At 46.2% G+C, this 20,998-nt stretch overlaps 1 protein-coding gene across 2 annotated transcripts in view; it reads left to right on the plus strand.

The window, feature by feature from the left end:
* LOC106589633 (phospholipid phosphatase-related protein type 5-like) overlaps positions 1–20,998 on the plus strand; it is a 56,292-nt gene that overhangs the window by 3,975 nt on the left and 31,319 nt on the right. For both annotated transcript variants that reach the window (XM_045707731.1, XM_045707730.1), the window contains exon 2: positions 1,929–2,056. In XM_045707731.1, the coding sequence (XP_045563687.1) occupies positions 1,985–2,056 (72 nt within the window). In that variant the 5' untranslated portion in view covers positions 1,929–1,984. The remainder of the gene's footprint in view (positions 1–1,928; positions 2,057–20,998) is intronic.

Here is a 20,998-nt window from a genome sequence, read left to right on the forward strand (position 1 = left end):
CTAGAGTTTGTGACTTCTGGGCGCAAGTCTCCCCATTGCTATCAATGATTGATTGATTGAATAATGACTTATTATGCAAAGTTTAAACAGGAGTCAAACGCACTTACACTACCTACCGGTCAAAGGTTAGGGGACACTTAGAAATGTCCTTGTTTTTGAAAGAAAAGCACATTTATTGTCCATTAAAATAACATCAAATTGATCCGAAATACAGTGTAGACATTGTTAATGTTGTAAATGACTATTGTAGCTGGAAACAGCAGATTCTTTTAATGGAATATCTACATAGGTGTACAGAGGCCCATTATCAGCAACCATCACTCCTGTGTTCCAATGGCACGTTGTGTTAGCTAATCCAAGTTTTTCATTTTGAAAGGCTAATTGATCATTAGAAAACCCTTTTGCAATTATGTTAGCACAGCTGAAAACTGTTGTTCTGATTAAAGAAGCAATAAAACTGTCCCTCTTTAGACTAGTTGAGTATCTGGAGCATCAGCATTTGTGGGTTCGATTACAGGCTCAAAATGGCCAGACGCAAAGACTTTCTTCTGAAACTCGTCAGTCTATTCTTGTTCTGAGAAATGAAGGCTATTCCATGCGAGAAATTGCCAAGAAACTGAAAATCTTGTACAACTCAACTAGTATAAAGAGGGACAGTTTTATTGCTTCTTTAATCAGAACAACAGTTTTCAGCTGTGCTAACATAATTGCAAAAGGGTTTTCTAATGGACCAAATAGCCTTTTAAAATGATAAACTTGGATTAGCTAACACAACGTGCCATTGGAACACAGGAGTGATGGTTGCTGATAATGGGCCTCTGTACACCTATGTAGATATTCCATAAAAAAATCTGCCGTTTCCAGCTACAATAGTCATTTACAACATTAACAATGTCTACACTGTATTTCTGATCAATTTGATGTTATTTTAATTTCTAAGTGACCCCAAACTTTTGAACGGTAGTGTATCTCAATTCAGGATTCTGTTCAGAGAGGCGTGAGTTCAGGCCCGCGTCCCAAATGGCACCCTACTCCCCAAGTAGTGCACTATGTAGGGAATAGGGTGCCATTTGGGACATAGGCGAGGAAAGGGTGACCCAAAGGAGCCTTTCTAAGAAGACTACACAGAAGGGACTAACGGCTGTCAATCAAACCTTGAAACTGCTTTTCAAGTAAAAAATGCATTATTCTTGCTCTGTATCGGAATTCATATTTGGGGTTTATGCACTACCCAGAATAATATTGACTGTGTGAATCAAACACTTCAACTTCAAATCAACTCAGACAGGCTTTTTTGCTGCTGCGTGGTGAGAAATGTACTTTTGACTTTGATGGAATAGTATCCATAGTCCTTGGAGCCTACAGTTCTTTCCCCATGGGTATCTGCTTGTGGGTAGGTGGAAGGAAGCCTTCTTATCTTATGCTACTTTCTTTGGCAAATGCCTTTCTTTAACATATGTTCTCTTTTCTTTAGCTATCCTGTGGGGGGAATCCCTGAGTTGACTTCAATTTGGGATTATTGTTGTTTAATCTCTCTCTTTCATTCATCTTTTTTTAACCATCTCTCCCTGTCTCTCTTATGTCTATCCTATTCCCATGCTGTGTCTGACTGTCTGTGTCTGACTGTCTGTGTCTGACTGACTGTGTCTGACTGACTGTGTCTGAGAACTGCATCTGACTGACTGTGTCTGACTGACTGTGTCTGACTGACTGTCTGAAAACTGTGTCTGACTGACTGTCTGAAAACTGTATCTGCGTCCCAAATGGAACCATATTCGTGCGTGTGTGTGTGCATGCGTGTGCGTGTCCGTGTGCTTGTGTGTGATAAAAACTTTTTTTTTTAAAGAACTCAAAATTGTTCCGTAATGGACTAAACTTGGCACAGCAATACTTTTCTGTGGCTGTTGCTAAAGGTTATGATTCTACAGGTGCATCAGTCCAGCTAACAGAAGAGAAACAGAAGAGAAACCGGGAACAAGGCACAATGAGGAATATAGGAGACAGAGACCTACAGAAGACCAGCACCTACATCGTACCCTGCTTCCTGCTAGTGGAGGTGAGTGGGCAGCATATTGACCAATCATTTGTATGACATGGTGAAAGAAAAAGGATACATTCCAATATTTCAATCACCCTTTCTCTTGTCCCCTTTCAACACACAATAAATCCAATCCTACATATTGGAACATGGCCTCAGTGCAGAGACCTCTTTGTTCATTGCTCTGTCTGTACTTCCTCCTCTCCTCTCCTCTCTCCTCCCCTCCCCTCCCCTCCTCTGCTCTTCCCCTCTTCCTCTTCTCCTCTCATCCCCCCTCTCCCTCCTCTCCTCCGCTGCCCTCCTCTCATCCCTCCTCTCCTCTCCTCTCCTCTCCTCTCCTCTCCTCTCCTCTCCTCTCCTCTCCTCTCCTCTCCTCTCCTCTCCTCTCATTCCCCCTCCCTCCTCTCCTCCACTCCTCTCCCTCCTCTCCTCTCATCCACCCCTCTCCCTCCTCTCCTCTGCTCCTCTCATCCCCCCTCTCCTCTCCCTTTTTCTCTTCTCCTCTCCTTTCTTTTCCTCTCCTTTCCTCTGATCCCCCTCTCTGTCCTCTAATCCGCTCCTCTCATCCCCCCCTCTCCTCTCCCTTCTTCTCTTCTCATCTCCTTTCCTCTCCTCTCCTCTCCTCTGATCCCCCTCTCCCTCCTCTACTCGCATCCCTCCTCTCCTCTCATCCCCCCTGTTCCTCCTCTCCTCAGCTCCTCTCCCTCCTCTCATCCCCATCTCCTCTCCCTTCTTCTTCTCCTCGCCTCCCCTCCCTCCTCTACCTCCTCTCCTTCACCCTCACATGTATTTCCTAATTAATGGGCCTAATTAACACAAGGAAATGCAATTAGCCTGCTCAGCCGCTAACACTCTACGCTATTGCTAATTCTGTGCCCACTGCCCATAGAGCCTGCAACAAGGGCTAGCGTAGTGGGTTAGCAGAGTTAGCAGTTTTAGCATTATCATGAGGTAAGAGGGGGATTTTTGCCATTAGCTATACAGTATATCAAACACGTTACTGAGACCGTGCACCAGCTGTGCACACGGAGCCTGTGGGCAGAGCTAGCGTAGCAGGTTTATCAAGTTTTAGCATTATAATTCGGTTAGAAGTTGATTTTAGTCATTAGCTATACAGTAGACTATATATTTCATGGGGTTTTAATAGCAGGGCTAGCATTAGTAGCTACAGTTTACGGTAAGACGTTGATTTTGAGTTTAGCCACAAGACAATTGTATATATCCCGTGGGGTGTTATGCCAGTTGGAGTGGACTAATGTGTTTTTGATCAACTGCAGTGAGATAAACTGTAGGTCTATGGAGTTAGACAGTAAGAAGGGTTAACCTCAGTACAGTGTAGAATTCAGATGTAACTAGCCACTGTATATCTCATGTGTAGCACATGGGGATGTGTGAAATGAACTCCTCAACCTAAAATGTCCTCACTTGCAGTAAGAAATTGTACATTTTTCGGTGGCGCTGACTGGTAAGACGCTCCGGGAGTGCGGTATCGTGTGCAAGCAAAGCATAGGCCCTGGGTTCGAGCCTTGGTGTGAACCGAATCAGGAGGATGCGGTACTCGCTAAGCAAGCAGCGTGACGTCCGTTACACCTGGGTTATGACAACTGAATGTGTTTTTGTTCAAATCAGAGACATTTTAGGGCTAGCAGTTAGTTGTGGTACCACATAGGGTTAATGGTTGGGATCGATGTAGCTATATCCCAGAGTGTTCGGAGAGTTGGAGAGTGGACTTCATAATAATGTGTTTTTGTACAGCTGCAGACTATCTGAGAAACCGCAGTAAACAAAAATGCAGTTTGCAGCGTATTAGCAGTTGAGTCCGAATTTGAGCTCAGCCACTAGACATGCAGGCTACGTTCCCGAATGGCACCCTATTCCCTATAGGGCCCACAGGGCTCTGGTTGAAAGTAGTGCACTACGTAGGAAATATGGCGGCATTTGGGACGCAGGGCCAGCATACCCCAATGGGGTGTCATGAGAGCTGGAGTTTAATGTGTGTTTGTACCACTGTAGTCGGAGAAAACAGTAGTACATCTCTGGGGCATTCGCCTCCTACACACATTATACCATTCTCTACCCGACACACTCAGTCTGTGTCCCAAATGGCACCCTATTAACTTTATAGCACACTATTTTTGACCTGAGCCTCCATTGGCCTCCTTTAGCCCTCCTTTCTTCAACCGTACTCCTCCACTCCTACAACAAAGCCATCCAGCTATTTTTACACTCCTCCAAAACACTCTCTCCAACACTCCTCCAGGGTCCCCTCTCCTCTCTTTCTCCATCCCTCCTCTCCTTCTTCTCTCCTCCTCTCATCCGTCGGTGGAAGGGAGTGAGAGAGTAACGACCTGCTACTGTACAGCACTCCAGAGGGCATCCAGTCTTCTGTTGTTACATTAGCATCTCATTACACTCTATTCTCTAAAACAAACGGGCTGACGCTCTCCTTTCTTCCGCCTCTCTTCTCTTTATCTCTTATTCTCTCTCTCTCTCTCTCTCTCGCTCTCTTTCTCTCTCTCTCTCTCTCTCTCGCTCTCTCTCTCTCTGTCTCTCTCTTTCTCTGGGCATTGTTTCGTATCTTCCAGCCATTTCCATCTTTCTCTATCCTAGAACGTGAGAAAATGTCTTATCAGTCCCGTTAATAAACAAGGGATTACACAGGATTTCCCCCTTCCCATCCTTTTGACTGGGATGAGAACTTCAGAATGGAAAATGGAAGCTAAGCTGCTCCATCTCTATCTCTTCTAACCTCTCCTCCTTCCAGGCATAATAATCCTGGTGTGAAAAGACACACACACACACACACACACACATAAAGTTATCACACACATAGACACACTGAAATGCACATTCACATGGACACAGACACACTCTCTCTCTCTTTCTCTCTCTTCTCTTCTCTCCTGGTCCAGCAGTGTGTGACATGGTAGACGTGCTGTGAAGGGGCACACAGGGGCACAAAGGTTCTGCTCTCAAGGCTAACTGGCTCCTTCACTTCAAAGACTGAAGCGCTTAAAGAGTTGTTTTGATGTAACTGATTTTGCACCGGGCTTCAGTGGAAGAGGAAGTAAGTGGCAATTGGAAGGTCATACTATATGGAAATAAAGGGGCAATCAGCAATTGGTATACATTTGTTGGACGTAAATTAATGATATGGCCATTGATTCTGGAAGAATATAACTTTTAAATGCCTCATGAGTTTAGTTCAACTGTCGTACCTGACAACTGTCGAATGATTTTGGCATCTTTTCTTGTAAACTGAATTGATTAGTTACAAAATGAACAGCTGATGAGAAAACTGTCAATCTAATTGTATTCTGGTTGCCCCAGAGAAAACAAATCTGAGACATTGCCTACCGGCCCTGGTCAAAAGTAGTGCAATAACCTGAGCGTACAAAACATTAAGAACACCTTCCTAATATTGAGTTGCTCCCCCCTCTCAGAACAGCCTCTATTCGTCGGTATTGACTCTACAAGATGTAGAATCCAGTGCTTCCCATAGTTGTATCAAGTTGGCGGGATATCCTTTGGGTGGTGGACCATTCTTGATACACACAGGAAACTGTTTAGTGTGGAAAAACCAGTTCTGGACACAAACCGGTGCTCCTGGCACCTACTACCATACCATTTTCAAAGGCACTTAAATATTTTGTCTTGCCCATTCACCCTCTGAATGACACACATACACAATCCATGATACTCAGAATGGCGCCGGAGGGGATGGCTGCCCTTTTACAGCACTCCTAACCAACTGTGCTATTTTGTTAGTTTTTTCGTGTTGTTTGTAACTTATATCTTAACTTATTTTGTACATAATGTTGCTGCTACTGTCTCTTATGACCGAAAACAACTTGTCACGTCCTGGCCAGTATAAGGGTTAATTGTTATTGTAGTTTGGTCAGGACGTGGCAGAGGGTATTTGTTTTATGTGGTTCGGGGTGGTGTTTTGGTAAAAGGGTGTTTGATTTAGTATTTCCGGGTTTTTGGTTTATGGTCTATGTTTATGTATTTCTATGTGTAGTCTAGTAAGTGTGTTTCTATGTAGAGTTAATTGGGGTGGACTTCCAATTGAAGGCAGCTGTGTGGTGTTGCCTTTGATTGGAAGTCCTATATTAGTTGGGTGTGTTTGTCTGTGTGTTTGTGGGAGATTGTTCTGTGTTTAGCCTTGTGCCTTGCCAGACTGTCTGTATATCGTTCGTTCACTTGTTTTGTTATTTTGGTGTTCATTTTGGAAAGTTAATAAACGTCAAGATGAGCGTACACATACCTGCTGCGTTTTGGTCCTCCATTACCGACGAAAACCGTGACAGAATCTCCCACCAACTAAGGACCAAGCAGCAGAAGAAAAAGGATTTCGAGTTGGACTGGCGGGAGAGATGGACCTGGGAGGAAGTTCTGGACGGGGCTGGACCTTGGCACCAGGCTGGGGAGTACCGTCGCCCACGGGAGGAAATTGAGGCAGCCAAGGCAGAGAGGCGGAGGTACGAGGCCTTGGACGCGCTGAGGGAGAAGCACGAGAGGCACCCCCAATAATTTTTTTGGGGGGGGCACACGGGTAGTTTGGCTAGGCCTAGGAAGAGCCGGAAGCCAGCTACCCGTGGTTATATGGAGGAGCGTATGAGGTGGAGAGCGCCATGTTTCGCTGAGGAGCGCACTATCTCACCCATACGCACGCACAGTCCGGTGCGCGTTATTCCAGCCCCTCGCAGGTGCCGTGCTAGAGCGGGCATCCAGCCTGGTAGGAGGATGCCTGCGCAGCGCATCTGGTCGCCGGTACGCCTCCGAGGACCAGGCTACCCAACTCCCGCTCTACGCACGGCTACCATCAGGCCCCTGCACAACCCAGTCCGCCCTGTACAAGCACCCCGCTCGTGCAGGGCTACTAGTTCCATTCATCCAGGACGGGTTGTGCAGGAGGTAAGATCAAGACCGACTGTGCGCCTCCATAGCCCTGGGTTTCCAGCTCCTGTCTCTCGTGCGGACCCGGAAGTGCGTCAACCCAGTCCGACTCATCCTGTTCCCGCTCCCCGCACTAGCCTGGAGGTGCGTGTTACCAGTCTGGTACGCCCAGTACCAGCACCACGCACAAGGCATCTAGTGCGTAAACCCAGCCTCGCCAGTCTAAAGTCGCCAGAGCTGCCCGCCAGTCAACAGTCACCAGAGCTGCCCGCCAGTCAACAGTCACCAGAACAGCCCGTCAGTCAACAATCGCCAGAACAGCCCGTCAGTCAACAATCGCCAGAACAGCCCGTCAGTCAAGAGTCGCCAGAACAGCCCGTCAGTCAAGAGTCGCCAGAACAGCCCGTCAGTCAAGAGTCGCCAGAACAGCCCGTCGGTCAAGAGTCGCCAGAACAGCCCGTCAGTCAAGAGTCGCCAGAACAGCCCGTCAGTCAAGAGTCGCCAGAGCCGCCCGTCAGTAAAGAGTCGCCAGAGCCGCCCAAGTGAGGAGTCGCCAGAGCCACCCACTAGTCAGGAGCTGCCAGAGTGGCCAGACTGCCCCGAGCTGCCAGAGTGGCCAGACTGCCCCGAGCTGCCAGAGTGGCCAGACTGCCCCGAGCTGCCAGAGTGGCCAGACTGCCCCGAGCTGCCAGAGTGGCCCGACTGCCTGGAACGGCCAGAACCGGAGCCACCTCCAGATATCAAGAGTCGCCAGAACAGCCCGTCAGTCAAGAGTCGCCAGAACAGCCCGTCAGTCAAGAGTCGCCAGAACAGCCCGTCAGTCAAGAGTCGCCAGAGCCGCCCGTCAGTGAGGAATCGCCAGAGCCCCCCGTCAGTGAGGAGTCGCCAGAGCCACCCACTAGTCAGGAGCTGCCAGAGTGCCCAGACTGTCCCGAGCTGCCAGACTGCCCCGAGCTGCCAGACTGCCCCGAGCTGCCAGACTGCCCCGAGCTGCCAGACTGGCCAGACTGCCCCGAGCTGCCAGAGTGGCCCGACTGCCTGGAACGGCCAGAACCGGAGCCACCTCCAGATATAGGTGGGTTGGGGAGGGGGGGTGTAGCACAGTGCCGTCGTTGATGGCAGCCACCCTCCCTTCCCTCCCTTTAGTAGGGGGGAATTTTTGTTTTTGTTGTTTGGGGTTGTTGTTTTTTTTGTTTTTTTAAGGTGCTTCTGGGGTTAGCACCTTTAAGGGGGGGGTACTGTCACGTCCTGGCCAGTATAAGGGTTAATTGTTATTGTAGTTTGGTCAGGACGTGGCAGAGGGTATTTGTTTTATGTGGTTCGGGGTGGTGTTTTGGTAAAAGGGTGTTTGATTTAGTATTTCCGGGTTTTTGGTTTATGGTCTATGTTTATGTATTTCTATGTGTAGTCTAGTAAGTGTGTTTCTATGTAGAGTTAATTGGGGTGGACTTCCAATTGAAGGCAGCTGTGTGGTGTTGCCTTTGATTGGAAGTCCTATATTAGTTGGGTGTGTTTGTCTGTGTGTTTGTGGGAGATTGTTCTGTGTTTAGCCTTGTGCCTTGCTAGACTGTCTGTATATCGTTCGTTCACTTGTTTTGTTATTTTGGTATTCATTTTGGAAAGTTAATAAACGTCAAGATGAGCGTACACATACCTGCTGCGTTTTGGTCCTCCATTACCGACGAAAACCGTGACATAACTTCTGGACATCAGAACAGCGATTACTCACCTCGAACTGGACAAAGAATATACTGCTTTCTAGGGAATGGACCCAAATCCCTGTCATTTGCGTGAAGAAAACACAGAGAAAAAGAGGGAGGAGGTCAGGCAGCCTTCTGAGAATTCGTAGGCAAGTGCGTAAACCTCCACCAGCATCCATTCTATTGGCCAATGTGCAATCATTGGAAAACAAAAGGGATGATATACAGTCAAGACTATCCTACCAATATACAGTCAAGACTATCCTACCAATATACAGTCAAGACTATCCTACTAACGGGACTTTAAAAACGGTAATATCTTGTGTTTCACCGAGTCGTGACTGAACAACGACACAGATAATATGGAGCTGGCAGGGATTTTCCATGCATCGGCAGGACAGAGAAGTTATGTCTGGTAAGACGAGGGGCGGGGGTGTGTGTCTATTTGTCAATAACAGCAGGTGCGCGATGTCTAATATTAAAGAAGTCTCGCCTGAGGTAGAGTACCTTATGATAAGCTGTAGACCACACTATCTACCAAGAGAGTTCTCATCTATATTATTCATAGCCATCTATTTACCACCACAAACCGATGCTGGCACTAAGACCGCACTCAACCAGCTGTATAAGGCCATTAGCAAACAAGAAAATGCTCATCCAGAGGCGGCACTCCTAGTGGCCAGGGACTTTAATGCAGGCAAACTTAAATACGTTTTACCTCATTTCTACCAGCATGTCACATTTGCAACCAGAGGAGAAAAAAAACTCTAGACCACCTTTACTCCATACACAGAGATGCATACAAAGCTCTCCCTTGCCCTCCATTTGGCAAATCAGACCATAATTCTATCCTCCTGATTCATGCTTACAAGCAAAAACTAAAGCAGGAAGTACCAGTGACTCGCTCAATACAGAAGTGGTCAGATGACGCGGATGCTACGCTGCATGACTGTTTGGCTAGCACAGACTGGAACGTACAGACGTACATATCCCAACCAGAAGCCATGGATTACAGGCAATATCTGCATCGAGCTAAAGGCTAGAGCTGCTGCTTTCAAGGAGCAGGACACTAATCCGGACGCTTATAAGAAATCCCACTATGCCCTCAGACGAACTATCAAACAGGCAAAGCGTCAATACAGGATTCAGATCGAATCCTACTACACCAGCTCTGACACTCGTCGGATGTTGCAGGGCTTGAAAACTATTACGGACTACAAAGGGAAACCCAGCTGCGAGCTGCCCAGTGACGCGAGCCTACCAGATGAGCTAAATGCCTTTTTTGCTCACTTCGAGGCACGCAACACTGAAGCATGCATGAGAGCACCAGCTGTTCTGGATGACTGTGTGATAACGCTCTCGATAACCGATGTGAGCAAGACCTTTAAACAGGTCAACATTCGCAAAGCCACGGGGCCAGACGGATTACCAGGACGTGTACTCAAAGCATGCGCGGACCAACTGGCAAGTGTCTTCACTGACATTTTCAACCTCTCCCTGACCGAGTCTGTAATACCTACATGTTTCAAGCAGACCACCATAGCCCCTGTGCCCAAGGAAGCAAAGGTAACCTGCCTAAATGATTACCGCCCTGTAGCACTCACGTCGGTAGCCATGAAGTGCTTTGAAAGGCTGGTCGTGGCTCACATCAACAGCATCATCCCGGATACCCTAGACCCACTCCAATTCGCATACCGGCCCAACAGATCCACAGATGATGCAATATCAATCGCACTCCACACTGCCCTTTCCCACCTGGACAAAAGGAACACCTATGTGAGAATGCTGTTCATTGACTACAGCGCAGCGTTCAACAACGTAGTGCCCACAAAGCTCATCACTAAGCTAAGGACCTTGGGACTATACACCTCCCTCTGCAACTGGATCCTGGACTTCCTGACGGTGTTAGGCCTGATTACCGACAACAATGAGACAGCCTTTAGGGAGGAGGCCAGAGACCTGGCAGTGTGGTGCCAGGATAACAACCTCTCCCTCAATGTGAGCAAGTCAAAAGAGCTGATTGTGGACTACAGTCAAAGGCGGGCCGAACAGGCCCCATTAACATCAACGGGGCTGTAGTGGAGCGGGTCGAGAGATTCAAGTTCCTTGGTGTCCACATCACCAACGAACTATCGTGGTCCAAACACACCAAGACAGTCGTGAAGAGGGCACGACAACACCTTTTCCCCCTCAGGAGACTGAAAAGATTTGGCATGGATCCCCAGATCCTCAAAAAGTTCTACAGCTGCACCATCAAGAGCATCCTGATCGGTTGTATCACCGCCTGGTATGGCAACTGCTCGGCATCTGACGTAAGGCGCTACAGAGGGTAGTGAGTACGGCCCTGTACATCACTGGGGCTAAGCTTCCAGCCATTCAGGACCTATATACTAGGCAGTATCAGAGGAAAGCCCCAAAAATGGTCAAAGACTCCAGTCACCCAAGTCATAGACTGGTCTAGGACCAAAAGGCTCCTTAACAGCCTCTACCCCCAAGCCATATGACTGCTGAACAGTTAATCAAATGGGCACCCGGACTATTTACATTGACACCCCCTCCTCCCCCCATTTGTTTTTACACTGCTGCTACTCGCTGTTTATTATCTATGCATAGTCACTTTACCCCTACCTACATGTACAAATTACCTCGACGAACCTGTACCCCCGCATATTGACTCAGTACCGGTAACCCCTGTATATAGCCTCGTTATTGTTATTTTATTGTTACTTTTTATTATTTTTTACATTTGTTTATTTGGAAAATATTTTCTTAACTCTTTCTTGAACTGCATTGTTGGTTAAGGGCTTGTAAGTAAGCATTCACGGTAAGGTACACCTGTTGTGTTCGGCGCATGTGACAAATACAGTTTTGATTTGATGTCTTAAAAATCCTTCTTTAACTTGTCTCCTCCCCTTCACCTACACTGATTAAAGTGGATTTAACAATTGACATCAATAATGGATCATAGCTTTCACCTGGATTCGCCTGGTCAGTCTATGTCATGGAAAGACCAGGTGTTCTTAATGTTTTGTACACTCAGTGTATGGGGAATATGGTGTAAGAAAGGGTCTGCTCTCAAGGCTAACTAGCTCCTTCACTTCAAAGACTGAAGTGCTTCAAAAGCCGTTTTGATGTAACTGATTTTGTACCGGGCTTCAGTGGAAGGGGAAGTAAGTGGCAATTGGGTGGTCATACTATATGGAAATAAAGGGGCAGTCAGCGATTTATGCTACATAGCTGCAGCATAGAAACACACAAACCACAGTCAACAGAAACGGCAGTATGATGTTGGTCCTTTATAAATAGGAGGTAGACACCCATCCATGTTTCCAGTTTCCAGAAGAGGCATTGGTTGCGTAAGGTTGTGTATCAAGTCCGCCTGCATGCATTCACACAGACGCACCCAGACACACACACCTCATTCAAATCCATCTCTTTCTGGCTGCTAAGAAAGAGTTAGTAGCCCACTCACACTAGATGGTCTAGAGTCTCTCTCGGAGGAGTATGGGGGAGGAAAAGAGGACTTTAAAGCAGTGATGAAGAAAAGGAGGAGTGGTTCTATGAATAGCACCTGCAGTGATGATCTAACGGATGCAGCCCGAAGCACTCGTTAGCTCCCACCTGTTTGTTAAAATGAGAGAGATATGAAGACGGAGAGACAGGGAAGGGTTAGGAGATGGGGGAAGAGAGAGGGGCGACAGTGAGAGAAGGGAGGAGAGAAGGGTGGGAGAGAGAGAAGGAGCGAGAGGGAGGGAGGGAGAGACAGAGGAGAGGCGCGAGAGAAAGGGAGAGAGAGAGAGAGAGAGAGAGAGAGACTTCACAATACCAGAAATACACATACACATCTTATTGAACCCATCTAACAGAATGTCTTGGCTCGCACTGGTTATGTGTACTGAGTAAATGCATGGGACTGTGTTAGATGTAGGAACTGACTTGCATAATATGTGAACACATACGGTATGTTCCTACTAGTGTGCTGAGACACATGGACTGTGTGTAATGTCCATATCTTCTTGCCTATGTGATGTTCAATGCAGAGTTGCTCATCTACTCTGCTGCGTTGTAAACCATGTTTAGCACAATGTTGCTGAGTTTCCACTAAGAGTAAACTACTGAGATGATGTCATTATGTAGACCAAGCCTTGGTCTACATAATGGGGGGGGCAGAGAGAGAGACGGGGGAGAGAGAGAGAGAGAGAGAGAGAAATGGCCAATGGTTTGATGAAGAATGCATTAACCTAAGAAAGAAATTGAGAAACCTATCCAACCAAAAAAACAATGTACTGAGCAAATGTCCAATGGCTTTTTACCAAATTACCATACGACAGACCACGTATACATCTACACACCCTAATAGACAAACAAACAAACCAAAACAAAGGCAAAGTCTTCTCATGCTTTGTTGATTTCTAAAAAGTTTTTGACTCAATTTGGCATGAGGGTCTGCTATACAAATTGATGGAAAGCGGTGTTAGGGGAAAAACATACAACAATGTGAAATCCATGTACACAAACAGGTGTGTGGTTAGAGTTGGCAAAAAACACACACATTTCTTTCCACAGGGCCTTGGGGTGAGACAGTGATGCCGCTTGAGCCCCACCCTCTTCAACATATACACATGGGGGCAGCAGGTAGCCTAGTGGTTAGAGCGTTGGGCCAGTAACCAAAAGGTTGCTAGATCCAATCCCCCAACTGAAAAGGTACAAATCTGTCGTTCTGCCCCTGAACAAGGCAGTTAACCCACTGTTCCTAGGCCATCAATGTAAATAGGAATTTGTTCTTAACTGACTTGCCTAGTTAAATAAAGGTTAACTTAAAAAATTATTTAAAAAAATACACTATAATGTATATACAGAAGTATGTAGACACCCCTTCAAATTAGTGGATTTGGCTATTTCAGCCACACCCGTTGAAGACAAGTGTATAAAATCGATCACACCGCCATGCAATCTCCATAGAGAAACATTGGCATTAGAATGGTCTTACTGGAGAGCTCAGTAACTTTCAACATGGCACCGTCATAGGATGCCACCTTTCCAACAAGTCAGTTCGTCAAATTTCTGCCCTGCTAGAGCTGCCCCAGTCAAGTGCTGTTATTGTGAAGTGGAAACGTCTAGAAGCAACAACAGCTCAGGCGCAAAGTGGTAGGTCACACGAGCTCAAAGAATGGGACCGCTGAATGCTGAAGCGCGTAGCGCATAAAAATAGTCTGTCCTCGTTTGAAACACTCACTACTGAGTTCCAAACTGCCTCTGGAAGCAACGTCAGCACAATAACTGTTCGTCGGGAGCTTCATGAAATGGGTTTCCATGGTCGAGCAGCCACACACAAGCCTAAGATCACCATGAGCAATGCCAAGCGTCGGCTGGAGTGGTGTAAATCTTGCCTCCATTGGACTCTGGAGCAGTGGAACCGCGTTCTCTGGAGTGATGAATCACGCTTCACCATCTGGCAGTCCGACAGACGAATCTGAGTTTGGCGGATGCCAGGAAAATACTACCTGCCCCAATGCATAGTGCCAACTGTAAAGTTTGGTGGAGGAGGAATAATGGTCTGGGGCTGTTTTTCATGTTTCGGGCTAGGCCCCTTAGTTCCAGTGAAGGAAAATCTTAACGCTACAGCATACAATTACATTCTAGACGATTCTGTGCTTCCAACTGTGTGGCAACAGTTTAGGGAAGGCCCTTTCTTGTTTCAGCATGACAATGCCCCTGTGCACAAAGTGAGGTCCATACAGAAATGGTTTGTTGAGATCAGTGTGGAAGAACTTGACTGGCCTGCACCAGATCCCTGACCTCAACCCCATCGAACACCTTTGGGATGAATTGTAACACCGACTGCGAGTCAGGCCTAATCGCTCAACATCAGTGCCTGACCTCACTAATGCTCTTGTGGCTGAATGGAAGCAAGTCCCCACAGCAATGTTCCAACATCTAGTGGAAAGCCTTCCCAGAAGAGTGGAGGCTGTTATAGCAGCATAGGTGGGACCAACTCCATATTAATGCCCATGATTTTGGAATTAAATGTCATATCCTCAGTGTACAACGTAAAACACCAAATAATGCATGCAGAGTAGAATTAGGCCGATACCAGCTAATGATCAAAATCCCGAAAAGAGTTGTTAAATTCTACAACCACCTAAAAGGGAGCGATTCCCAAACCTTCCATAACAAAGCCATCACCTACAGATAGACGAACCTGGAGAAGAGTCCCCTCAGCAAGCTGGTCCTGGGGCTCTGTTCACAAACACAAACAGACCCCACAGAGCCCCTGGACAGCAACACAATTAAACCCAACCAAATCATGAGAAAACAAAAAGATAATTACTTGACATATTGGAAAGAATTAACAAAAAAGCAAACTAGAAAGTTATTTGGCCCTAAACAGAGAGTACACAGTGGCAGAATACCACTGTGACTGACCCAAAATTAAGGAAAGCTTTGACTATGTACAGACTCAGTGAGCATAGCCTTGCTATTGAGAGAAGGCGCTGTAGGCAGACCTGGCTCTCAAGAGAAGACAGGCTATGTGAACACTGCCCACAAAATGAGGTGGAAACTGAGCTGCACTTCCTGACTTCCCGCCAAATGTATCACCATATTAGAGACACGTATTTCCCTGAGATTACACAGACACCTTCAAGAATTAGAAAATACATACAATTTTGATAAACTCCCATATCTATTGGGTGAAATACCACAGTGTGCCATCACAGCAGCATTTTTGTATTTGAACTATTTGCACATCGTTATACTTTAGCCATTATATGCCATCTGAAATGTCTCTATTCCTTTGGAACTTTTGTGAGTGTAATGTTTTTGATTGTTTATTGCACAATGTAAACATATGTTTCCCATGCCAATAAAGCCCTTTGAATTGAACTGAATTGAGCGAGAGAGAAAATATGTAGAAAAGGATTTGACAGATAGGATTCTGAAGAGGACATTCTAATGAAAGAAAAACATGGATTAGGAAGGAATGATGGGTAGTGAGCGAAACAAAGGAGAGAAGAGAACAGAAGGAGGGTGTGGAGGAGTGTGTGGGCGCCAAAAGATGTATGCATGCTAATGCTTTGATCCTTCACAATCGCCATGTTTCTCTATCTCCTTTCTCTCTTTCTTTACCTCCCCCTCCTGCTCCTCACCCTCCCTCTACTCTCTCTGTGTATGTCGCTCTCTACCTCTCTGTCCCTCTCTCTCCCTCTCTCTCCCCCTCCTCTCTCCAGTGCTTAATTTGAGCTAGTTCCTGCCGGAACAGGATCCGGCACCTCTCAGTTTTGCACTGTTTCGTTCTGGAACCCATTTACCAGGATCCGGTACCTCTGGTGGCATGAACAATTCAAGCTGTAATTCTCTCCTCTGTAATTCTCACGCCCCCTAAAAAAGTCATGTGAAAATGTGCCTGATATTCTAAGAATGGATGTGTGTTGGTCCGGCCCGGGTTTATGGTTTGTGCAACATTGTAGCCTTTAGACCAACGCGCGGCCATTGCTGTCTCCCACAGAACTAGAATGACATTCACCTTCTATGATCTCTCTCCCTCTCTCTGTTCTGATAGACATGAGCCTGCAAAACGTCTCTCCAGCGTTGCACTTCATCATTTATTTTCCTTATAGAATCATAGCCGCGCGAAGGGTGATGAAGGTGCCGCAGCACCCCTGAAGAATCTAAATACATTTGCCAAAGTAATGTGATTACTGCTGTGTGTTCAGAAAGAAATGATATCATTTACATTACTACATCAGGAGTAGGCCTATAATTTGGCCACAGAGGATCAGTAGCATAGCCGCGGGAAGTAGGGGTGCTGAGGGTGCTGCAGCACCCCCTGAAAAAGCTGGGGGGGCAAGATCATCACAAAAGTAGTGCACTGGGCCTTTACTAGCATTAGTGGACCGATATAGACGTCTGTAGCGCGGCCACATTTTTTTTAAGCATCTCTGCTTAGGATTAAGAACAGTATCTTGCAGGACTCAATAGTTGGAATTGATAGAGTTGTTGCCCTGTCCCTTTTGTGAAAACAAATGTTTTCCCAAAAGTAAGTGCACTGGGTCTTTGCTAGTCCTGTAATAGCGAACCAATATAGACTGTCTTCACAGAGAGAGAGGATTTTGGCACGAGCACATCGGCCATTAAGTGAACTGTGCATTGGATGAGTCAGTGAAACTGGAAAGCCTTATTAAGACTGTAATTTCCTCCTCATATTGTACAATATGTGTCTCCACCTACCTTGGCCTATACTAATGATGGATTCATGACAAGGTTGTTTTTCTTGATCTCAGACTCTTGTCAGTGTCAGTATAGCCTGTCATCTCCATCATTTGTGAGGTATTAAAAAAAGATTTTGCTAAAGTCTCCAGTCATCTAAAATGATGTAGAGTTGCATGAAATTCAGAACTCCAGGCTTCAATTTTTTTTGTTGCACATATGTGCAACTTTTGCTGGCGGCTTTACTCTTCTGCTGCAGCACACACAAGCGAGGATAATGCATGCAATGCTTTATTATGAAGGTGATGTTTATTCATGCGTTCTGGTACTTCAGAGCCCCCCAGGTCATCCCCCCTCTTGGCTCACTTTTTGTTCTGGCACCAATTTACACATTTAGCACTGCCTCTCTCCTGCTCAGACCACTTTATTTCCCATCCTATGCAGTGCTTCCCCCGATGTCCCTAACACTCATTAAATGTTTTATCTCTTTCCCTCACTTTGGTTTTCTCCCTCATCTCTTTCAAGCCTCACTTTCTTCCATCCCTCTGGTCCATCCATTCATTTCTATCAGGCAGCTCATCTTTCTCATCACAAGTCCCCCGTGGAGATGGTTGCTATGCACATTTCCAACACAAGGTGACAGACTGGTCCCTGTAATCTAAGAAAGTTTCTCACATGATGCATACACACACATTCACACACCCATATACACACACACACATGCGTGCGTGCACATGTAAACACATGAGACGCTTTGATGGTTTTGACCTCTTTTAGTGCTTGAAGTGAAACTGCGTGTACACTTCTAGAAAAGAAAAGTGTTATTTGGCTGTCCCCATAAGAGTACACTTTGAAGACACACTTTTCATTCCAGGTAGAACCCTTTTGGGTTCCATGTAGAAGCCTTTCCACAGAGAGTTCTACATGGAACCAAAATAATTCTACCTGGAACCAAAAAGGGTTCTCCTGTTGGGACAGCCGCAGAAGATTGTGTGTGTGTGTGTGTGTGTGTGTGTGTGTGTGTGTGTGTGTGTGTGTGTGTGTGTGTGTGTGTGTGTGTGTGTGTGTGTGTGTGTGTGTGTGTGTGTGTGTGTGTGTGTGTGTGTGTGTGTGTGTGTGTGTGTGTGTCTCTGTTTACCGCTCCATAGCCCGAGGAGGACCAGGTAGTGGCAGAGATCTAGGCCTGGGTCTTTTAATCATCTGTCAGAGTGTGAGAGTCAGGCTTAGCTGTCGTGAATAACAGAGGAGAAGTGAGAGGAGGAGAGGAGACGGGAGGAGACAAGAGGAGAGGAGGAGGAGAGGTGTAGGGCTTTGTAGGATCCTTGATCCTTCCCTTGTGATGTCAGACTATCTGAAGTAATGTGAAAGCTGTGCAAGAGCAAGAACAATGTTTTTCAGACAGAAGGAACAGTATCTAACATCAGAGAACACTCTTTTCAGGGATTTCCAAACTCTTTAGAAACATTTTTCAAAGTCCTGGATGAATGCTGTAGTTCAATTAAATCTCATTACATATTGATCTAAATACATAATCTCGCTCTCTCTCTCTCTCTCTCTCTCTCTCTCTGTCTCTGTCTCTGTCTCTCTCTGTCTCTCTCTCTCTCTGTCTCTGTCTCTGTCTCTGTCTCTCTCTCTCTCTCTCTCTCTCTCTCTCTTTTCTCCCTCCCCCCTCTCTCTCTCTCTTTCCCTCTCTCTCTGGAACACACACATGTAGACGTTTTATTTTATAATCCATGTGCAACAAAGAAACTGGTTTCCATTGTTTCTCCACTTACTGCTCACCCGCCCCAGGACTCGTCTCCATAGGGTGCTGCTGTCATCTTAACACACACACACACTGTGATATACACACACGTTTGACTTTACGGGTGACTCTTCTGCCATCTGGTGTTCTGCTGAAGCTAGGGGTCGACGTAGCACTTGTGACAGCGTCTAATGTCAACGCTTATGTACAAGCCTCACAGTGTCTAACCCCCAGGGACATTAGCTATGCTAAGCAAACACAACACCATCTTCTAACTAGTTCGCGTCCCAAATTGTACCCTATCCCACATAGTGCACTACTTTTGACCTGGGCCCATAGGGCTCTCGTCAAACGTAGTGCACTATGTAGGGTATAGGGTGCCATTTGGGATTCAGAGACTGACTCACAGGGGCTGTCTTACTGTATCTGCGTACTTACTTATTTAGTCGTTTATTTATTTACCCACAACATTAAGAGAGGCACTTTAACATCTTAAATTAAAAACATTTTTAAGCGATTTTGTTTGTTGATTTTACTAAACAGATGGTGACAGAGGATGCCAGTGGGAAAGAGAGGAAGGTTCTATCAAAGGGCAGTAGGCTGGATTTCAATCCATGCCGACAATGTAGACGTGTGCCAGAGGTCGTGGCATTACCGCCAGACCAGCCAGGCCACTTCATTCAGTTTCACAAGTAGGAATAGTTCATTTGAAGCATCACTGAAGCACCACTGCTTTGTTTGAGGAAGGAATCCATTGGCCATGTCAAAATGGCTGCCATAACCAAAGGCTAGCTGCCTGTAACAAACATTATGACGCTCGTCTCTGCCTGTGTGTTAATGTGAGCCTCCTCTAGCGTGGAGTCAGCTTGTATAAGAGCAATAAGCTTGAAATAAATATTCCTCTTATAAGACGGCCAAGTTATTTTTCCCCGTGAATGGTGCCATGAGATACATTTTGAGCAGTAAGCCATGTGTGTTTGAAGCTTTCAAAAAAATGAAGCTGTATAATATAATTCTGCTGTGAGTTACATAAACGTAACGAATGTGACGCCAGTCTTGTTTTTGAGAAAATCTAGGAACATGTTAGAGGGAAATTTGGGCCACATTAACATTAATACAGAACAAATCAGTGATATGATTAATGTAGTGTCACAGTGATCCCTGAGACAAGAACTGTTCTACAGGAGTTTAAACAGTAGACAGTTGTATCTGGTGGTGTTAAAATCTCCCAAGGACTCTATGCTCCTCTATGTAAGGAAGAGTGTTCCAGGGTTAGTCTATGGAGACTGGGAGACTGCAGTGTGGGGGTTGCTCTGTGTACTGAATGGGGACAAAAGGAGGAGAGGAAGCTTGAGAGGTTGATGTGTCCCTGTCTGTCCAAGGTGAACACCCCACTGAGAGGAGGAGACAGAGACTGATAGTGTTAGTACACAGGTTAAATACAGAGAAAAGGTTCTAGAAACACACTTTACCAAACAGAGGACACCTTATAAACAGTTTGAATGTGGCAGTCTGTCATTGTTTCAGTAATAGAACTAGTAACATAGGACGTAAGGGGGAGGTCGTATCAAAAGTGAGAAATATTTCCCTGAGGGAGAAAGTTAGCTACAGGAGTTCTTGAAAAGTGACAGACCTCCGACAAGCCATCAAACAGCCAAAGTGTCAATACAGGACTAAGATTGGTTCCTACTACACTGGCTCTGACGCTCGTCTGATGTGACAGGGCTTGCAAACTAAAGCGGATTACAAAGAGAAACCCAGCCGCGAGCTGCCCAGTGATGCAAGTCTACCAAACAAGCTAAATGCCTTCTATGCTCGCTTCGAGGCAAGCAACACTGAACCATGCATGAGAGCAGCTGCTGTTCCAGACGACTGTGTGATCTCTTTCTCCGTAACCGATGTAAGTAAGACCTTTAAACAGGTTAACATTCACAAGGCTGCGGGCCAGACAGATTATCAGGACACCAGCTGGAAAATGTCTTTACTGACATTTTCAATCTCTCTCTGACCCAGTCTGTAATATCTACATGTACAGATTTCAAGCAGACCCCCATGTTCCCTGTGCCCAAGAACACAAAAACAAGCTATCTAAATGACTATCGCCCCATAGTGCTCACATATGTAGCCATGAAATGCTTTGAAAGGCTGCTCATGGCTCACATCAACACCATCATCCCAGACAGTAGAGAGAACAGACTGTGACTTGGGTGGCAGGAGCCTTTGACAATTTCTAGGCCCTTCCTCTGACACCAACTGGTATAGAGGTCCTGGATGTCAGGGAGCTCAGCCCCAGTGATGTACTGGTCTGTACGCACTACCCTCTGAAGCGCCTTGCGGTCGGATGCCAAGCTGTTGCCGTACCTAGCAGTGATGCAGCCAGTCAAGATGCTCTCAGTGGTGCAGCTGTAG

Source organism: Salmo salar, chromosome ssa02 (assembly GCF_905237065.1).
Source record: "Salmo salar chromosome ssa02, Ssal_v3.1, whole genome shotgun sequence".
NCBI lineage: Eukaryota > Metazoa > Chordata > Actinopteri > Salmoniformes > Salmonidae > Salmo > Salmo salar.